The sequence below is a fragment of the Phyllopteryx taeniolatus genome, chromosome 11 (genome assembly GCF_024500385.1).
Source record: "Phyllopteryx taeniolatus isolate TA_2022b chromosome 11, UOR_Ptae_1.2, whole genome shotgun sequence".
In the NCBI taxonomy this organism is placed as follows: domain Eukaryota; kingdom Metazoa; phylum Chordata; class Actinopteri; order Syngnathiformes; family Syngnathidae; genus Phyllopteryx; species Phyllopteryx taeniolatus.
Window position 1 is genome coordinate 17,188,160 of NC_084512.1, and position 17,781 is coordinate 17,205,940.

Consider the following 17,781-nt stretch of genomic DNA (forward strand, 5'->3'; position numbering starts at 1 on the left):
CTGGAACCTATCCCAGCTGACTTTTGGGTGAGCCCTATGGGGCAATTTAGAGTCTTCACTGGACCTAAAAAGCATGTTTTAGCCATATGGCAGAAAAAACACACAAGCATGGGGAGAATTTGCAAACTCCACACAGAGATGCTACAAGATTTAAAGATTCAAACGCTCCTTACTCTAAAGCAGACATGCTAACTACTATTTCACTGTGTTGACCACTTTTTTAGTACTCCAAACTTTTTTTTTTTTTTTACATTATTCACAAATTGCCATGTGCCATCCATCCATTTTACAAAGCGCTAGTCTTCCCATGGGTGAGCTGGAGCCTATCCCAGCTAACTTTTGGCCGATTCAAACGCAGCTCTCTTGACTGTGAGGCAGCCGTGCTAACCACTTTGATTGTGCCGCCACATTTAATACAGTATACCTTTTCACAAAATTGCAACAATTCACAAGGTGCCAGCATTTACTAAAATGGATGTATAATATACAAATAAAATAAAAACAAAATAATAAAAATATTTATATACATTTTCTTTAAAATATAATCAATTATCTGTCATTTTACTTTTACTTTTCATCCATCCATCTATCTATTTTCTATACTGCTTATCTACTTTTGGCTGGCGGGGAATTGGAGCCAACCCAACTGATTTTGGGAGAAATTGGATAACAACCCGGACTGGACAGAACCCATGTTTCCTGCGAAGTCTATATAAATTGTCAAATTCAAGGTATTAATTCAACAATATGTTCATTATTGTGGTTTTATTTATGTTTACAAATGTGATCATTATATGGAAATATTGATTGGTTGTCTTGTCATCAGATTGCGCAGGTGTACCTAATGAATTGTCCAGTAAGGGCTGTATACATTACACAGCACATTATCTCATATTGAATAGTAATAATATATTCTCAGAATTAAATTGAATCCAGATACAGTAATATGCAAACATTCAAATATGGTAAAAATAATAATACATAAGACAGAAATTATTTTTTTTATATGTACTAACTTGGAACATACCGGAGTAATTAACAATTCAAGAGCCAGATGTTTGAATCAGGATTTGGAGCGAGATGATAAAATTAGTTGGTCGGCAGGCGGAATTTCTTCCCACTCACTGACAGTAAATGATTGGAGCGACCCAAACCACAAATAAGCCAAGCTTGTAGCCACTGATGTGTGTGAGAGTGTGTGTGTGTATGTGCGCGTGCGTGTGCACGTGTCTGTGTCCAACTTGTACCTCAAATGATCTCAGAGTACATTCATTTTGGAAGCATTAGTACAAACCATCAGCTTCATGTCTCTTGCAGCAGCCACATTGACTATTAAAAAGAAGAAAATTCACAAATCAGTTTTGGTCAATATGCAAATCATCTTTAATAACACACCCGTAGAACCAGGAAGACCAAATGCTGTATAAATCGTCCGCACCACCCCACCCCCCATGTGTTGTCTTTAGTGAAATCAAGCAGTGTGACTCATTAATTCAGTCTTTGTCAGCTTCTTACCATTCCGCCAAGAGACTTTGAACGCCTCATCTTTTCTAACTTTAGGAAGACATAGTACAAAATAATCAAAATAGTACAATATGCATTATTCATATACAGTAGTGTACATGTTGGCCTCATGGTGACTCTCAAATACAGTACCAAGATAAACATATGTGGGGAATGTACATATTGAGTTGACTATACATCTTTACTTGGCACGCAGGCATTGTCTTTGTTTTGGCACAGAGGTTAATGGAGATTGTGATCGAGAGAGGTTCCCTGCTGCATTAGAACACATTCACATCACATCCCAATGAATCTCCACTCCCTTGTCTTCATTAATCAGAAGTCACTGCGCTGAAAGCTACTGGCCACATATCGGTGCGCAGTATATCTTCTGTTTAAAAAAAAGTGACGCTTGTTTCCCAAAATACACTTGTTTTTGTTGTTGTTGTTTTTTACTGCAGAAGACATGCCAATTAAAACAATACAATGCATGAACAGCTGTTGATGTGTTCATGTTATTGTGTGTATTCTGGAAGGTGTGTTTTTTACAAGATGTGTCTTGATGTCAAAGTTTAATTCAATAATAAAGTATATTGCATTTCCTCAAATAATGGCTTGTACACTTGAATAAAAACCTACTCCTCTACTACTACTTCTACTAGCATAGATCATTTTACACTTGAAACTATGAGAGTCCCAAGATGCACATGTCTGGAAACAATGAGTCCCAGCCCTGGAACAATGAGTCCCCGCAACTTATCATGGAATACAGATACAGTTCATGGTTCTTGCGATGCTGTCCTGCTATATTGCATATTTTTATTACAGCTGTCTACTTTTTTTTTTTACACTGTACAATATTTTTGTGTCATCACTTGCTCTCTCAATATACGATACATGCTTAGTTTTTAATAAAAAATGTTTAGGACGATATATTTTCCCCAAAATTATCACGACAAACGATTGTGTTATTGTTTTTTATGCCACTGATATAGTGATATTAGAGCATAATAATTCAAGTATATCCTTTATAAGAACAAGTAACCCAAATAATATATTGAACATTGGCATTGTAATGTAGTACAATAAATAAAACATCTTAGATAAATACAAAATATAAATAAAACACATTCAGGCTCTGTTCACAAAAATTGCACTGAACAAATATTAAACACTTGGCAAAGAGGTATAAACAGTAATTAATGCCTTAACAGGCATATACTGCCAATCAAGTTTCCAGTTGGTTAAGGAAAAATGCAAAGTAGCAACATTAATAACAACACAACAAGCAGATCAAACCAACCTGTTTTGATACGAGATTTGAACTACTTTTCAAAAGTGAGCATACTGTATGTGCGCCATATACGCTGTTACGTTGGTATTTGCATTGTTGGGCAAAAATTGAAGAAGAAGAAGAAGAAGAAGAAGAAGAAGAAGAAATTGCAAGCTGCCAGGAAACGGGAAATGTCTCACTGTGTTTTTTGTTCCTGGCTGAAGAAATTGGGTGGGATGGTTGTGTTCAAAATTGATTTTGTCACTTTGAGGCTTTAAATTGCGTTGTCTTTGTTATTACTTCATACAAATTCGACATACCAGCTCGTTGGTGTTAGCGAGATGGCCGCGTTCATCTGTCTTGAATCCAAAATGTTCCCACATCGTCGTGGCGGAACTAAATCCATTTATGCCGCTCAACTTTCTATAACTGTGCAGCTACCGGCTCGCAGTCAGAAAACGGAGCTTTGGGGACGCTTACGGCCAATGAGAGGGAGCGTGGGAGGGTCCCGCCCGGTCCCGCCCCGCCCTTCACTATCTCTGATTGGTTTAAAGACCGGATTTTATGTATCAGCTTTCAAATCAGGAGCAGGAGCGCCAAAGACAATGAAATTCATTAAAGACACAACAACAACTACAACTACAGTACGTGTGAATATAATTTTCATACTACTGAAAGTGTTTATTGACGCGTCACCATTAAACTGTCATTTGTTGTGCCGGCTCTGTGATAAAGCTGTCTGCACTATGGTTTTAAAATTGAGACCACAGCATATGAAACATAACCTTTAATCTAATGGCAAATGTCAATTGTCCAGAGTCAGTGCTTCTAAATACCCAAACCCGACTGAGTGATTTAATCAAAGTATAAAACATAGGCGGAGTATGCAGACTTTGTTCACTTTATTATGGGTGGCAACGTTTTTATATCATGTATTATTCCCTTAATTACGAATCTCTTTCATTCTCCATTAGTTACACATCTAGAAAACACACTTGGCTTCTTTTAAGAGCCGTAGGAGTCAGAAGGCTGTCACCAGAAGCAGACATGGCATCTGTAAAGCTGAAGTTTGAACATAAGATAATTGAAAACAAAAGGATCATCTGATGTCAGACGCCGTAGAACAATATAGAAGTATTCTTATATTGACCATATAATTTTATTAAGCACCTAAATTACGGAAAACAATTTCCTTCTTCTTATTATTAGGAGTTATTCTTATTATTATGAATCCTAGTAGTATTACTATAAATAAATAACCTTTACAAACCGCATTTCATTTCTCATACAGTATTCATATGGTGAGAAGAATAAATGTTCAACATTTTATAAGAAGAAAAATACATAAATATGGGCAAACATGGCACGGTGGAAAACTGGTTAGAGTGTCTGCCTCACAGTTCTATTTTAATGACTTACTGAGGCCATGTTTAAAGATGTGAAGGGGTGAAGACAAAAACATTTTGGACAGTGATTCCCAACCAGTGTGCCATGAAAGATCATCAGGTTTGCCACTGGAAATTATACAATTTCACCTAATTGGTCCGAAAAGTATTATTTATTTACTAGAAATAATGTATCTATTTTCACCTATCTATGTCAGCGACATATAGTGGGAGACAGAACAACTTCATGCTGTTCTGCTCGATGGCAGAAGGTACAATTAACCAGTATTTCCACCTGCTGTCATTCAAACAACAGAATAATAGCTTTGTGTTCGACTAAACAGGCCCAGATTTCACACTAAGTAAATTTGTTAGTAAATTGAGACAAGATAGTCATTACGACAGTACACTGTACAGTATATAGCTTTTGTGACATTTTTCTAATGTAAAATATGTGCCTTGGCAGTTGGGAAACCCTACAATAAGAAATTTAAGAGTTAACAGTGGCATCAGTCTTACCCTAGAGGGCACTAGAACTTTGAATTACAGTACAACATAGAAATGACACCCTAAACATGTCACTTGGCCTCAAAAGTCGACCAACAGGCAAGTCATTGACCACTTAATATGGTTACAATTTGACATTTTAGATTAGCTATGTCAACATCTATCTGACACTTCTAATTTTAAATCAATGTATTTATTTTACTTGATTGCGTGTGAGTAGCATTAGGACAGGGATCTACACAACTAAACAAACAAGCACAGTCTTGCAGAGCCGATATTGAACCTCAGAGAATACTGTGGCCCAGGTCGGTATAAATGGCTGCCAAATAGTGTGTGTGTGTTTGTGTGTAAGAACCCCCATTCTCTACAGCTGCATGCTGTATGTGCACGTCTTTAGTCCAGCGTGTATCTCGGGGAATATCTGGAATATTTTGGTACGCGTGGGAGTGGAACCTGCAGCTGTGGTGTGGACATGCCGACTAGGGGGTGGGAATTGCAGAGTAGCATAAGTTTTGATCATAAAATTTTATATAAAAAAATACACTAATGATTCAGCTGAGTATTAAGCATCAGAAATGTGATATCATCCCTTAATGTCCTACGTTTAATGTTTTAAAATGTTTGAGCGGACATTTTTACACATTTATTTTTATATATTTTAGCCTGTAGTGATAGATAACAAAGTAAACTAAGTTTGCACATAGCACATTCTGTTATAAAAGCATTGCTATTCACATTTTACACCAAACTGAGATAATAATAATTTAATGGCGAATTTATTCATCTGATTTTGACCTGCATGCTTCGATCATCCATCCATTCATCCATTTTCTGAATGCTTCGATCTGAATGCTTTATGAGTAATTATCTGCCAAGATTGTCCCAAAGTAAAGACAATAATTTATGTGCTTCAAATACATTTGTTGTCCAAGTTTGTGCGCATTTATTTTTATTTTTTTTACAATAACGTAACAATGGTCATTTAGATTTGACTTTGAATCCATGTTCCTTTTCCAAGGTTTTCCGCATTTGTTTATTAAAACAAAGTAACTTGGGTCAACTTCATTTTTTTATGTTGCTGTGAGCCGTGCGTAGCCAAACATCCAAATGTAAAAACACTTCTGATTAAAACATGTTTTCATTGGTCGTTAAGATACAAAGAGATTAAATCAAGTCAAATGCTGTTAAGTTCGAAAGTTCGGCATCGTTGGTATGTTGTCCCACCCCTCATGTCGACATTGTTCACTAGTGTACAATAGAAGCATATAACTAATCCAAAATGCTCTCTGTTGAAGCTAAATACAGTGTCACCTCGATAAAGCGGACCCATATAGAACGTATTTTGGATAAAACTGACCGTCGTGACTGAAAAATGTGTCCAAAGTAGTTTCCATTTGTCAATTAAACTGCCGTGGACAAAGTCTGTTAGTTCCAGAATTGGCTGCTGTTGTTTACTGGCGCTGTGGCGCCATGCAGGCAGAGAATAGAACTGACATATTTCCGGATCAGAGATTCCAAAATTCCAAAAGATGTGCCTCCCGAGCTTATGTGGCAGCCATCGTCGACAATTGTCGCTTTCCCATTATAAGTTTCAGAACGGCCTGGCCACGCTCTGCCCTGGCTTCACTTGGCCTGGCCTGGCTTCTGTTGTTTCTCCATTACAACAGGGATCAATCAAAAGTGGGAGGGATTGGAGCGGGATCAAGAAGAAGGTGGCGCGCTTGTTCCATCTCGCTGTATTTATCTTGCCATGACTGTGAATGTGACAAGTCACCGCACTTAAAGAAATGCCTACTTCTGTCAGCCAATCAGATGACAGTTACGCCACGGCCCTCCTCGGCCTGCGTTTTAGAACCAGGTCGGAGGAGGTTCTGAAAACCGGTGCCATTGTCACCACTTGGCCTTGAAAAAGTGTAATGAAGAAGTGACCACACAGGGCAGAGCGAGGTTGGTTGGGGGTAGAACCAGTACAATGGAAAAGGGGCAAACGTCACCATGACCAAGCACACTGGTAAATTTGGATAAAATGTGAAACTTTCAAACATTTTCAAGCTTTTTTAAAATATTTATTTACAATAATTTTGTACTGTACTGGGAGTTTTAGGCCACGAAAAATACCTACAAAACAATAATTTTGTACTGCACAGTAATATGGGTGCATATGGCCTCAAAAAAAAACAAAAAACAAAAAGTGCTTCAATGTAATGAGCAATTGGCTATATCGGACAACCTTCGCCCTATTAGTCCGTTCTATCGAGGTTCCACTGTACAATAAATGTAGCAGCACCACCCAAATGCCTTCTGAATACAAGACTGGAGAGGAGTGAGTGGTAGTTTTTCAATCTTGATGAATTGAATTGCCACACCATCCCTGCCAGTGCACCAGCAATATAAACACTGCCTCCCTGCTTCAGTCAATTAAGTGTTGGCACTCAGTCTAATCAAGTCTAAGCCTGCTGACTCGAAATCAACTCACAGATGGATTCATGGGAAATAAAAGGAATAGTCAGAATGAGACAAATGGTGACTGGAAAAAGACGAAAAAAATATCACCTTTTCAAGACAGAATGGTGTCGGCACCTGACTGTAAACATTAGCTTCTATTTGTCTTACTCATTGTGCATTCCTCCTGTTACCGAGGTGGTACGTTGCTGGTCTTGACGTGGATCACCCCTCAGAAGCGGGTGCTCTCGTGTTTCAGCATGCGGATGTTGGCGAGTGTCCCGCTTCCCCCGTGATCGTACCCGTAAGCCCGGCGCTGGCCCTCTAGTCACCGAGCGTTACCAGCCGTCGACGACGTGCCGCTGCTGGGGCTGGAGCTGCCCGAGCCTCGGTCCTCGAATACGCTGATTTCCAGCTACAAGTGGGAGGTTAAGAAGGGAATTCTGCAGGACACACGAAATATGCTTAAAGCCTTAGGACATTTCAGTCCATTTGTCACACTTGTAATGTTAATCCAGAAGTACTGTTCTGGACTGTATACCGTTCAGCACTTCACTAGACCTTACGTCGAGCAGCTAGCCATTACAAGGTGATCCACTGCTTATAGCCATCTGGACCTTTCTCTGCATCATCTTGAGAAGATGAATCTTCCATCACGCTGCTGTTCACTGTCAAGCCGACCGGCTATCAGCTAGCGGCCAGCACTAGCTACACCTCTGCTAACATGGCGCCTTAAAAGGAACAGGGTGTTTGGGCAGTATCTTAGCTCGTTACAGAACGAGAGCAAAAATATTTGGATATGCATGAATTCTGCAGGTGTGTTTTGTTAGTGAATAGATATAGTTATGTTCTACAAAAAAAATCGCACAAGGCCCAACTGTCCCGTAGGTGCAGCTCTATCTGCTGGATGTGGCTGAGTGATGACTGCCCTACTTGGCCCCAATACATTTAGACTGTAACAGCAAAATGTGGAAATAAATGTGTCCAGAAAATTAATGGAAAAAAAAAAAAGTAAAACAAATATATTTTATTAATGTACTTATGGCCCACGAAGAGTTTCTCAGGGACCACCACTGGGCCACTGATTGCACTTTAAGGAACATTAAGTCTATTGGACATACTCACTTCCTTTTCTTGATTTGTAAAGGAAGAACAATGAATGTTCGACCTTGTTCAAAGTTAGTGCTTTAACCTTATGGAACGAGAAAGCGGCGCTATATCCCTTAAATGCATGCATGCATGCATGCACGGACACTGTTCTGATGAGTTGTGCTTTTTTTCCCCCCAACCTTGTTTCAGATTAAATCCAACTAATGACAGTTGGCTATTGAACATCTTCCCTGATGGAGTTTAAGTGATTTTCCAATGACAGCCTCATGGCCGTTCATAGAGGAGCAGGAGTTGTTTCCCATTTGCCCGCCCATCCCTGATGCTTGTGTGGGATTTTCAAGGACTGTAACCACAATGGCTTCCACGACCTCTAAACTGTTGCCACCTCTTATCTGTTATCACGCCTCTATTAGAGTCCTGGCTTTACCGTGCACTTCTGTGTGCTGGTGCTGTTTGATCGGCAGGAGGAAGAGGAGATATCAGGTGCCCCCTTGAAGGATACAACTCGCATTCCTCTCTCGATGGGGTCGGTGATCAACAGCCCTCGCGGCGCATAGATTTTCTCGTTCTGATCCTGGATGTAGCTCGTTATCTTCCTCAAAACCTGCAACTCAACACAGAACTTTATTTGTGAATGAATGTTTGAATGTTTTAAATATAAAATGCTCAATTAATACATTTAAGTGGCATTCTTTCTGTCATTTTTTTCCCAGCACCATATCTATCAGCATTTCTGTACACCTCATGTACAAGTGCTTTGAGAGATATTAATAATATGCGCATTGCATGTTGCTAATGCAATAAACTGCATTACCACCTATTCACCAAAGCGTATACAGTGTTCCCTCGCCACTTCGCGCTTCACGTTTTGCGGCTTCAGTGCTTCGTGGGTTTTTCCAAAACATTCATTAAAAAAATAATAATAAAAAAAATACAGCCATATCGGCAGCCATATTGCGGAAAGACGCGTTGTTTCATGTTGATGCGCGCGAGAGAAGGTTTCCCTGCATGCCAAACAAAGAGGCTTTGTACATGCCTGTACAGTACAGTGTTCGCAATAACTTTTTTTGTTTAAGTGCAAATTTTATTCATTAGTTAACCAAGCCCTTACAATCCCGCCGAAGCGCTGTGCCCCTGCGGTTTTTCACCATTCGCTGGGGGTTCTGGTCCCCATTAACTGCGAAAAACGAGGGAACACTATAATCTTGAATAAAAATTCCCCATATTTGATATTTTAAATCCATACTTTCATTAGAATACCGTCAATCATCATCGGATCCCTTGAAATGAGTGCTGCTATCATTTCTTAATTAATATTGTGCAATATGAAATAAAATAATCATCTGTATTCAGGAACATTATAGCACATAGCATCAATAATAATTTTGTCATGTATTTATATGGTTTATACCAAGACTCTTAAGACAATTGAATTTTAAAATGTAATTTTTTTACTTGGCGGCACGGTGGGCGACTGGTTAGCACATCTGCCTCACAGTTCTGAGACTGTGGCTTCAAATTCGGCCTTGTCTGTGTGGAGTTTGCATGTTCTCCCCGTGCCTGCGTGGGTTTTCTCCGAGTACTCCGGTTTCCTCCCACATCCCCAAAACATCCGTGGTAGGTTAAGTGAGGAATAAATTGCAAATGGCTGTTTGTGCGACCAGTTCAGGGTGTACCGCGCCTCTCGCCCACAGTCAGCTGAGGATAAGCGGTACGCGAAACGAATGAATGAATGAATGAATATTTTTACCGACAAACTTTGCACACAGTGTATCAAATAAATGCAAATAGAAGTAAATATATTATACGTGTTTTAACAATTATTTTGTGTGTGTCGAGTGTTCTGATGGCGTATGGAACACAAATTGTCTGGATCATGAGGTGTACAGTATCTTGCCCCTCATGCTCAAGATGGCAACCAATATATAAGAAACAGATCCCAGAATGATACAGGGTGGTTTGAACACCCAAAAATCAGAAGAATATAATTTTGGGGTTATGATAACATATGATAAGAAAGGCAACTTTTTATTTTTTTTATTTTTTGCTTGTTTAAACAGAGCTCTTATATTGAATCTCATTAGATTGTGAAAGTGTACCAAATGAAGTTCCCACGTTGTGTGTGAATAGGACAGTTAAAAATGTATAATTACTCCATTTTTTTAAAAACTGAAAGATAAAAGCAGTGAAGTTCATCTAAACCCTTCTTGCATCACACGCAGCATAACGTGTTTGCCGCGGACAGCAGAGCAGCACAAATCTTGCGACATGTCCACAGGATTTGTGCTGACTGATGGCCAGTCGTGCTGAAAGGACAGCTATTAGATTTAAGTGGCATAATTAGGGCAGCTTATTGAGCACGGGCTATATGCCTCTGTGGACAACATCAATGCTGATATGCCACGCATCCCCTGGAACCAGCCTAAGCGTGACTGACAGCTGAACCGCACTCCACTGGGCCTTGCCGCCACAAAGAAAGCTGTCAGCGCTGCTGAAAAGGCAAGTGCGATCATTTGTACATCTGCGTACAGACGGTGGGGGGGATGAAAATAAATATGTATGTCAGCTTTTTTTCCTCAATAAGTTCACCTCTCCAGGTGCAGTGCAGTTCTACGCCACAGTGAACTTCCACAATTTTGCTAAAGGAAACACATGGCCCAAATGGTTAGCACATTCACCTTGCAGTTCTAAGGCTGGGGATTCGATTCCAGGCTCCAGCTTTCCTGCGCTTACACGCATAGAAAAATCCACAAACACAAATATCCTCCGCCACTGCATTGACATCAAGCGATCAAATACTTTATGTGCCGCGTATCAAACGCTGTTGGCGAACTGAGCATCCAACAAAATTCATTCCAGCTCTGCTTATCTTTTGTGGGTGCATTTAATTAGTCCTAATGTTACATAACAGTCACTCACATATTTTTTTTACTCAGTTGTTTAATTTCACACTTGATGGATGTTCAGGCAGCTCCATCTATCTGTATACAAGCCATTAAAAAAGTCATTTTACCATAATATGTCCCCTTTAGTGAAAATATGTTATGCTCATTTTGTATTGGATTGCTATTATACAACAAAAACACGCATTCCTGTGTAGATTTATCGAAGCACACAAGTAAACATTGCCTCTTTGAGTTGACTAAAGGTCGTTCCAGTGTTCCGCCAAGAGAGATCAGAGCCACAGAGGCTTTGCTGCAATACTGACAAAAGCTCCTCGGAGATGGCAAAGGCCTTGCACAGCTGCAGGCACAGCTGTCGACGGAGAGACCGCACAAACCCAACGCGAAGATAAAACCGCAATCATAAACGCTTCTTTCTGTCTTTGGCAGCGGGGAAGGACAGGAAAATGATCCTGAAATGGACAAATCAAATTCCTCAGCTATAATTTTGATGTGCTTTTTTTCTCTCTTTCCTGTGTGTTAACTTGCAACACATCTTGGAAACCCAGGAGGAACATGGAATAAATGCTCCGTAACAACATCACAGGAAGCACGTACTCTGTAGTCGAATTAAAGGTGCAATAATGTCATGAAGCAATGGAGAAATGAACAATAATTTGGTCCAGAAATACACCTCAAAAATCAAACAAAATTTGGAGCTCAAAACCTTTATCATGCACATTGCCATCATTTTTTGTGAGACTTTAGTTCAGTGAGCAACCAAAGCAGGGGCAGTCAAACTTGTACTTATAATGGGGTACCAGTGCGGTGACGGTCCGGCCCACTGAGCATTTACGTTATTAAGAGTATTGTAATATTTGTTGCATTAATAGTTTTCCACTAAAATTGTTATTTTAAAAATGTATGTATTCATTTTGAAAATGTTGTATTCATTTAGCTCATCAATTCATTGTTTAGCCAAGTGGTTATGAGTACCACTAGGGGTAGGTGAAAGAATCACTCAAAGAAATTGTATTGTATGTAATGTAAAAAATGGTATTGTATGTACAGTAGCACAACCAGTTCAGGGTGTACCCCGCCTCCTGCCCGATGACAGCTGGGATAGGCTCCAGCACGCCCGCGACCCTAGTGAGGAGAAGCGGCTCAGAAAATGGATGGATGGATGGATGTACAGTAGCAGTCAACTTTTCTTTCTTTCTTTTTTTTAAAGCTAGTACAGCACAGTTGTATTTAATTTTTAGTACAATTAACTTGCATTTAATATTTTAGAACTTTTTGTTTATTCGGTGAAATTTTTTATTTAACTTTTATGTTCAATACATTTTAATTGAATCATCATTTAAGTGCATTTTTTAAAAATGTTCCTATATTTAAGCACATTGTTAATGTTCAAACTGTGCATAATGTTACAGTGGCTTACAATAATATTAAATATACTTGTTAGGAAAAAAACCTCTGCCTCATTTTTGATAAACACCTGGGCTACTATATTACTGTATTTTAATGTAAGTCATTACAGTGGTACTGTACAGTACAGTGGTGAGACAAATATTTTTTAGGTTGGTACTTGCTAGAAAAAGTTTGAGAAACATTGGGTTCATCCATTGAATGTAAATAATACAATCAAAATATATTTGTAAAATAATAGACTTTACAGATACATTTTACATGTCTTATTTGTTTAATTAAATATTTCATCCATCCATTGGGCGAGAGGTGGGGTACACCTTGGATTGGTCGCCAGCCAATCGCAGGGCTAATTAAATATTTGGTTGATTAATTTTAATTGTTAAAAATGATACAATTTTAAAAATAGTGAATTGTTATTTACTGAACTAAAAATAAACAAATTTACATCACATTTTAACTATTTATGTACGTATTTTTATTTATTGCACTATTAAAAAAATGTGGCCATTGAGTTTTCTCACCCTTGGGTCAACTTCTCTTTATACTGTTATGACACTAAACAATATTAAAATGTTACTTAAAACATTATTGATAGATATATTCCCTAAATATTACACAACCCAGCCGTGTGGTCTAAGATTAAAAAAAAAAAAAAAAGCAAAAATAATACAGTGAATAGACATTTTTGTGTATGAATGCATAAGTGCATATCTCAACATGAGAGGAGCAATCAGTGCCCATTGAGAGGCTGCACCACAAGCATCCGGGCCTTTGGGTGCCCTGCTGATTCCGCACACGCTCTCTCTGGTGCGAGTGGCTTCTTATCGAAGATCCACTTGGGTGGCTACACTTGTCATCGTCGTTCAACCGACATCATTTTGTCAAACGAGTCAATAAAGTCACTCTCCAGTGAGGCCGATAGCATCTCGTCGACCGGCAGACAAAAGACATGAAAGGAGCTCGGACCAGACCCTTTGTGCATGGCTTTAAAACAGCTATAAACAACTTTGTGCAGAACCCAGTGCCTTGTGTTGATAAGGAAATGTTTATAAAAAGTGACAAAACTCGGGAGGTGATTGATGCGGGTGGAAGAGATCAGCCCACTGAGGCATGCCGGGACTTCGCGCAGCTCCAGGTTGACCCGGTAACAGCAGCAGGTGATCAAAGAATGCGCATTGCAACTATGCTATCATCACCTAGCCTTTATCAGGACGGACGTTCTGGCTATGCCGAGGGTACGTGAGACATACGAGTGGCGTGCCGTGCTTTGCCCACATACACGCAGGTGTGTGTGCGCACTTCACAACGAGCTCTATTAAGCGATCACGCGATCAGATTGTATCTGCTGTGTCTTTGGCTCATGTGGGCGCAAACAACTGTGAACTCAAAGTGCAGGAGTGCATTCAAGCACACAATTTGGTGAGAAGGAATGTTGCAGTGACCTTCTGCAGGTGGCCAGTGACTGTACCGAAATAATCATTCGGACAAAGATGGGAGGCATCTACGTCTTCGTTCTTGAATATCAGAGATAAATTCTGGAGTGCTGTGATTGGCTAAATCTGAGTTTCTCAGGTGAGGCTTGATTAAAATGGTAAAATGGTAAAGTGCGAATGGTTGTTGCCCTGCGATTGGCTGGCGACCGGTTCAGGGTGTACCCCCCCTCCTGCCCGAAGATAGCTGGAATAGGCTCCAGCACACCCGCGACCTGCGTGAGGAGAAGCGGTACAGAAAATGGATGGGCCATCGGTTTAAAAACAAAAATAATAAAATAAAATTAAATAATTTCCACAATTAAATAAATAATGATCAGAACTAATCTGAAGACACGCTCCTTGGACCATAAACGCACGTTCCCATTTTTTTCCCAGCGGTGACAAAGGAAGCATCTATTTGGAGAGAGGTGCTCCTGGTGGTGGTGATTAATTGAAACACAGTGTCTAGTAGAGAGGACGCCACTACTTGGGAAACTACAAATAAATGGATAGTAAAGTAGGACAGGTCGCGATTGGATTAAATCTGATAGAGTGGGAACAAAGCAAGCATGCTTGGATGAGTTTGGTGTACTTGAGAGTCCTCAGAAACTATGGGATGTACGTCTTTTCTACAGTTTTAGTTTTCATATTAAACTGTCCTATTTGTCCATATAGTATACACGCTGCTAATTCATTGGCAGGCATCTTGCATAACAATACTATACATGTATAGATTTCCACACACAGGATATCAGGATATCACCGTATCGCCTTTTGACACTCTCTTACCTTTTCATAGCGCGTCTCCATGCAGAGAAAGATGACGTAGGCCGTCGCACAAGCCAAACATCCTTCCAGGTACGACTGGCCTCCGATTTTTTCAGCTTCCACATAGTACGAGTTCAGGGTCTTCACTGTTTCCTCCAACAAGTTCCGCTCGATCTACTTGCGACGCACAAACGTGCACGTGTCATCAGAGACAAGAAGTGTTCCGTGGACTTGACAGCAACAAATTAGAGGCCCTCCTCTGTATGCAATATGAAACAACTTGGCAGAATGAGAACGTAAAGCCTATGAGCATCTTGCACATTTAAGGTTAAGTGATGCAGACATTTCCAATAGTGGGAAGGACACTCTCCCAACGATAATTACTGTACTGGTACTTGCCAGGGCTATAATATTCTGTTTAATGTGTAATCGTAACAAATGGTCATAAAAAAAGATAGTCTAATAAAAAGGCTGCTGTTCTAGCTAGTCCAGCCAAAAGAAGAATTAAATCTAATTTTGAAAATCTTGCATCCTTACAGAAGTGAGTATTTTGGACAATATTTAAGTACAACAATATTTAAGTACAACAGTAAATCTAGTTTTACAGCCGCAAAGTGTACAGTAGCAGCGCACAATGATCATAGCATAAAAAAAACTACCAAAATATGCATGCTTACAGGTACATCTCAATAAATTTGAATATTGTTTAAAAGTTCAGCCTACAAAAATCACTACAACTCAGAATCATCGCAAATGTTTTTTTTTGCGACTACTATAGTGTACTGTACGTGTGTGTTTGTATTCACGCTCACCCTGTTGTCCAGTTCAGGGGGGAACTTGGTCTGGAAGCGGCAGACGGTCCCCTCGCTGTAGTCCCTCTGTACGAATACCTTCATCACCAGGGAAGCACTGCGCCTCATCTCCTGGAGGCTGTGAAACTACACACGACAAGACAAACATGCTCAAGACTGAGTTACAGCGTGTTGCCCGTCAGCTTGGACTCAGGGGTATAATCGGCGCATCCTTTACAAGCACTTGGCCCTGATTGCACTCAACAGCTACTGCGTTCCTTTAAAAGCATGTTGAGTGGTTTACACCTAAACAGTCGTTTCCTCTGAGAGTAACAGCAACAGCGAGTAAGTGGGACACAGTAAACCCACTCTCAGTTGATCTCAATGAGTCCACTCCAGAGGAGAGAAAGTGAAGAGGGATGAACTAAAGTATTGGGACTCCTGGCCGTTACACCTGCAGGAGGTAAAGATAAACTGGAAATTCGGCATCATGTAATTTAGTGGGAATTACTATGTGCAATTGGAAAAACAGCAACAATAATCTTGGTATAAAACAACTGCATTTATTGCAAACTGAACTGATCATAAGGGGTGATTGATTCAGTCCACATTCATGTTTTTGGGCTCAGAAATAATGAATTGACATTTTTTCAAATTGTCTTGAGTGTTCCCAAAAAATCATTTTGTAGGCTAACAGCATTTTCAATTCTCGGTGCAATAATCTTAAATTTTAAGATGTGTAAGAACTACAGTAATTGGATTTAATGTTAAAACTTAAAGGTCCCAATATTTGGGCTATTTAGACCTCCATAGAGTGACTCTCTAACATGGACTTATGTATAAAAGTGTCAATTTCATACAAGTGTCCAGAAAAGGCCCCTCTGACAATTACTTGTTTGACCCAGTTTTGTCCATACAGTTTTGTTTCCTTGTAGAAGACCCACTTGTGAGAGCACTCCTGTTTGTTATGTTGACAGCGCTGGCTCGGGAGCTAAAGGGAAGGCGGAGATCTTCGCTAGTGACGTAGATAAGATCGAGAAAGTCAATTGACCTGGTTTCAGGCCTCACGGCAGAAAAAACATCTGGAATTCAGGAATGTGTGGACGATTTTAATTCATATTTCACATGCTTACTGAGGCACCATAGAGACAATATAATTCCCAAATACTAGAACACAGTCACACGAGAGTGCGCAGATGTATTTTCCAGCTGGAGATTTGGACATGGCATAAAAAATTCAAAGACAAAAAAGGAAAATGTGTGTCGCGTCACACGTAGCGTGCATATTGGACATTTGTGACACTTTTTGAAATGGAGAAATCTACTGTACAATACATCCTTTTAAATGTTGTTGGAATTTTGACAAATCTTTAATTTTTAACATGAAGCTTATTTAATGTTGTTTACATGTATGAATTGTAATTAATCACTCAGATATTCATATTTGGAATGATGTCCATTTTTATGGAACACCATCTATATTAAGTTTCTATGCTGCTTATGACCGAACAAATGTGCTCAGGGAAACCTTTACAATAAGGTTCCTCTTATAAAGAGTGCATACAGTGGTTGTAAAGTAATCATCAATATAATAGTAACAAATGACAACAATTAGTGTGGTTTCACTCTTGGGTAAGTATGAACCGACAGTACCGCCATCACAGTACTTCATATCACCCAAAGAGGCTACCGTTGATTACTGTTACAAAAGGAGCCTGAATGTGCTGCCACCACTTCTAACCAGCAAAAGGGAAAAATACATGGTTTCACTATATTATTCTTAAAAATGGCAGGCATCATTATATCGATGACGGCTGTTTGCTTCTGGTTTGGTAGTTTTCTATGGTGTTTTTTGTTTCATTGAGTCCAACTTGATCGGACTATCAGACGAAGCTGGTATTGGGCTGCTTTTTCGGGAACAAAGGACTTTGATATAGATTTTAGTCATGCATTTGACCGAGCACATCTGTTTGCACTGTTGGAAAAGAAGGACAATTGAGTGAAGATGTAGGTTCTCACGCCAAGTCGACCAAATCAAATTTCGATCAGTGTCACACAACGGATTGTGGTCAAACTTCGAGGCACCGCTGTAATTTTATTAGGGTCTCAAAGCTTTAAAAGTTCACAGAATAAGAATTGCATTACATTTGAGGCACTGAGAACCAAAGTGGGCTAACTCAAATTTTCTTTGTCATTTTTAAGTTAAATTCAGATATG

General features: G+C 39.6%; 1 protein-coding gene across 6 annotated transcripts in view; it reads right to left on the reverse strand.

Moving 5' to 3' along the window:
- Positions 1-3,663: 3,663 nt before the first annotated feature.
- LOC133485612 (golgin subfamily A member 7B-like) overlaps positions 3,664-17,781 on the reverse strand; it is a 238,568-nt gene continuing 224,450 nt past the window's right edge. For 5 of the 6 annotated variants that reach the window (XM_061789590.1, XM_061789589.1, XM_061789591.1 and 2 more), the window contains 4 exons: positions 15,586-15,711; positions 14,795-14,947; positions 8,648-8,824; positions 3,664-7,553 (listed from right to left, as the gene is read on the reverse strand). In XM_061789590.1, coding sequence (XP_061645574.1) covers positions 7,449-7,553; positions 8,648-8,824; positions 14,795-14,947; positions 15,586-15,711 — 561 coding nt within the window. In that variant the 3' untranslated portion in view covers positions 3,664-7,448. The remainder of the gene's footprint in view (positions 7,554-8,647; positions 8,825-14,794; positions 14,948-15,585; positions 15,712-17,781) is intronic. The other variant, XM_061789588.1, reaches the window with a different exon arrangement.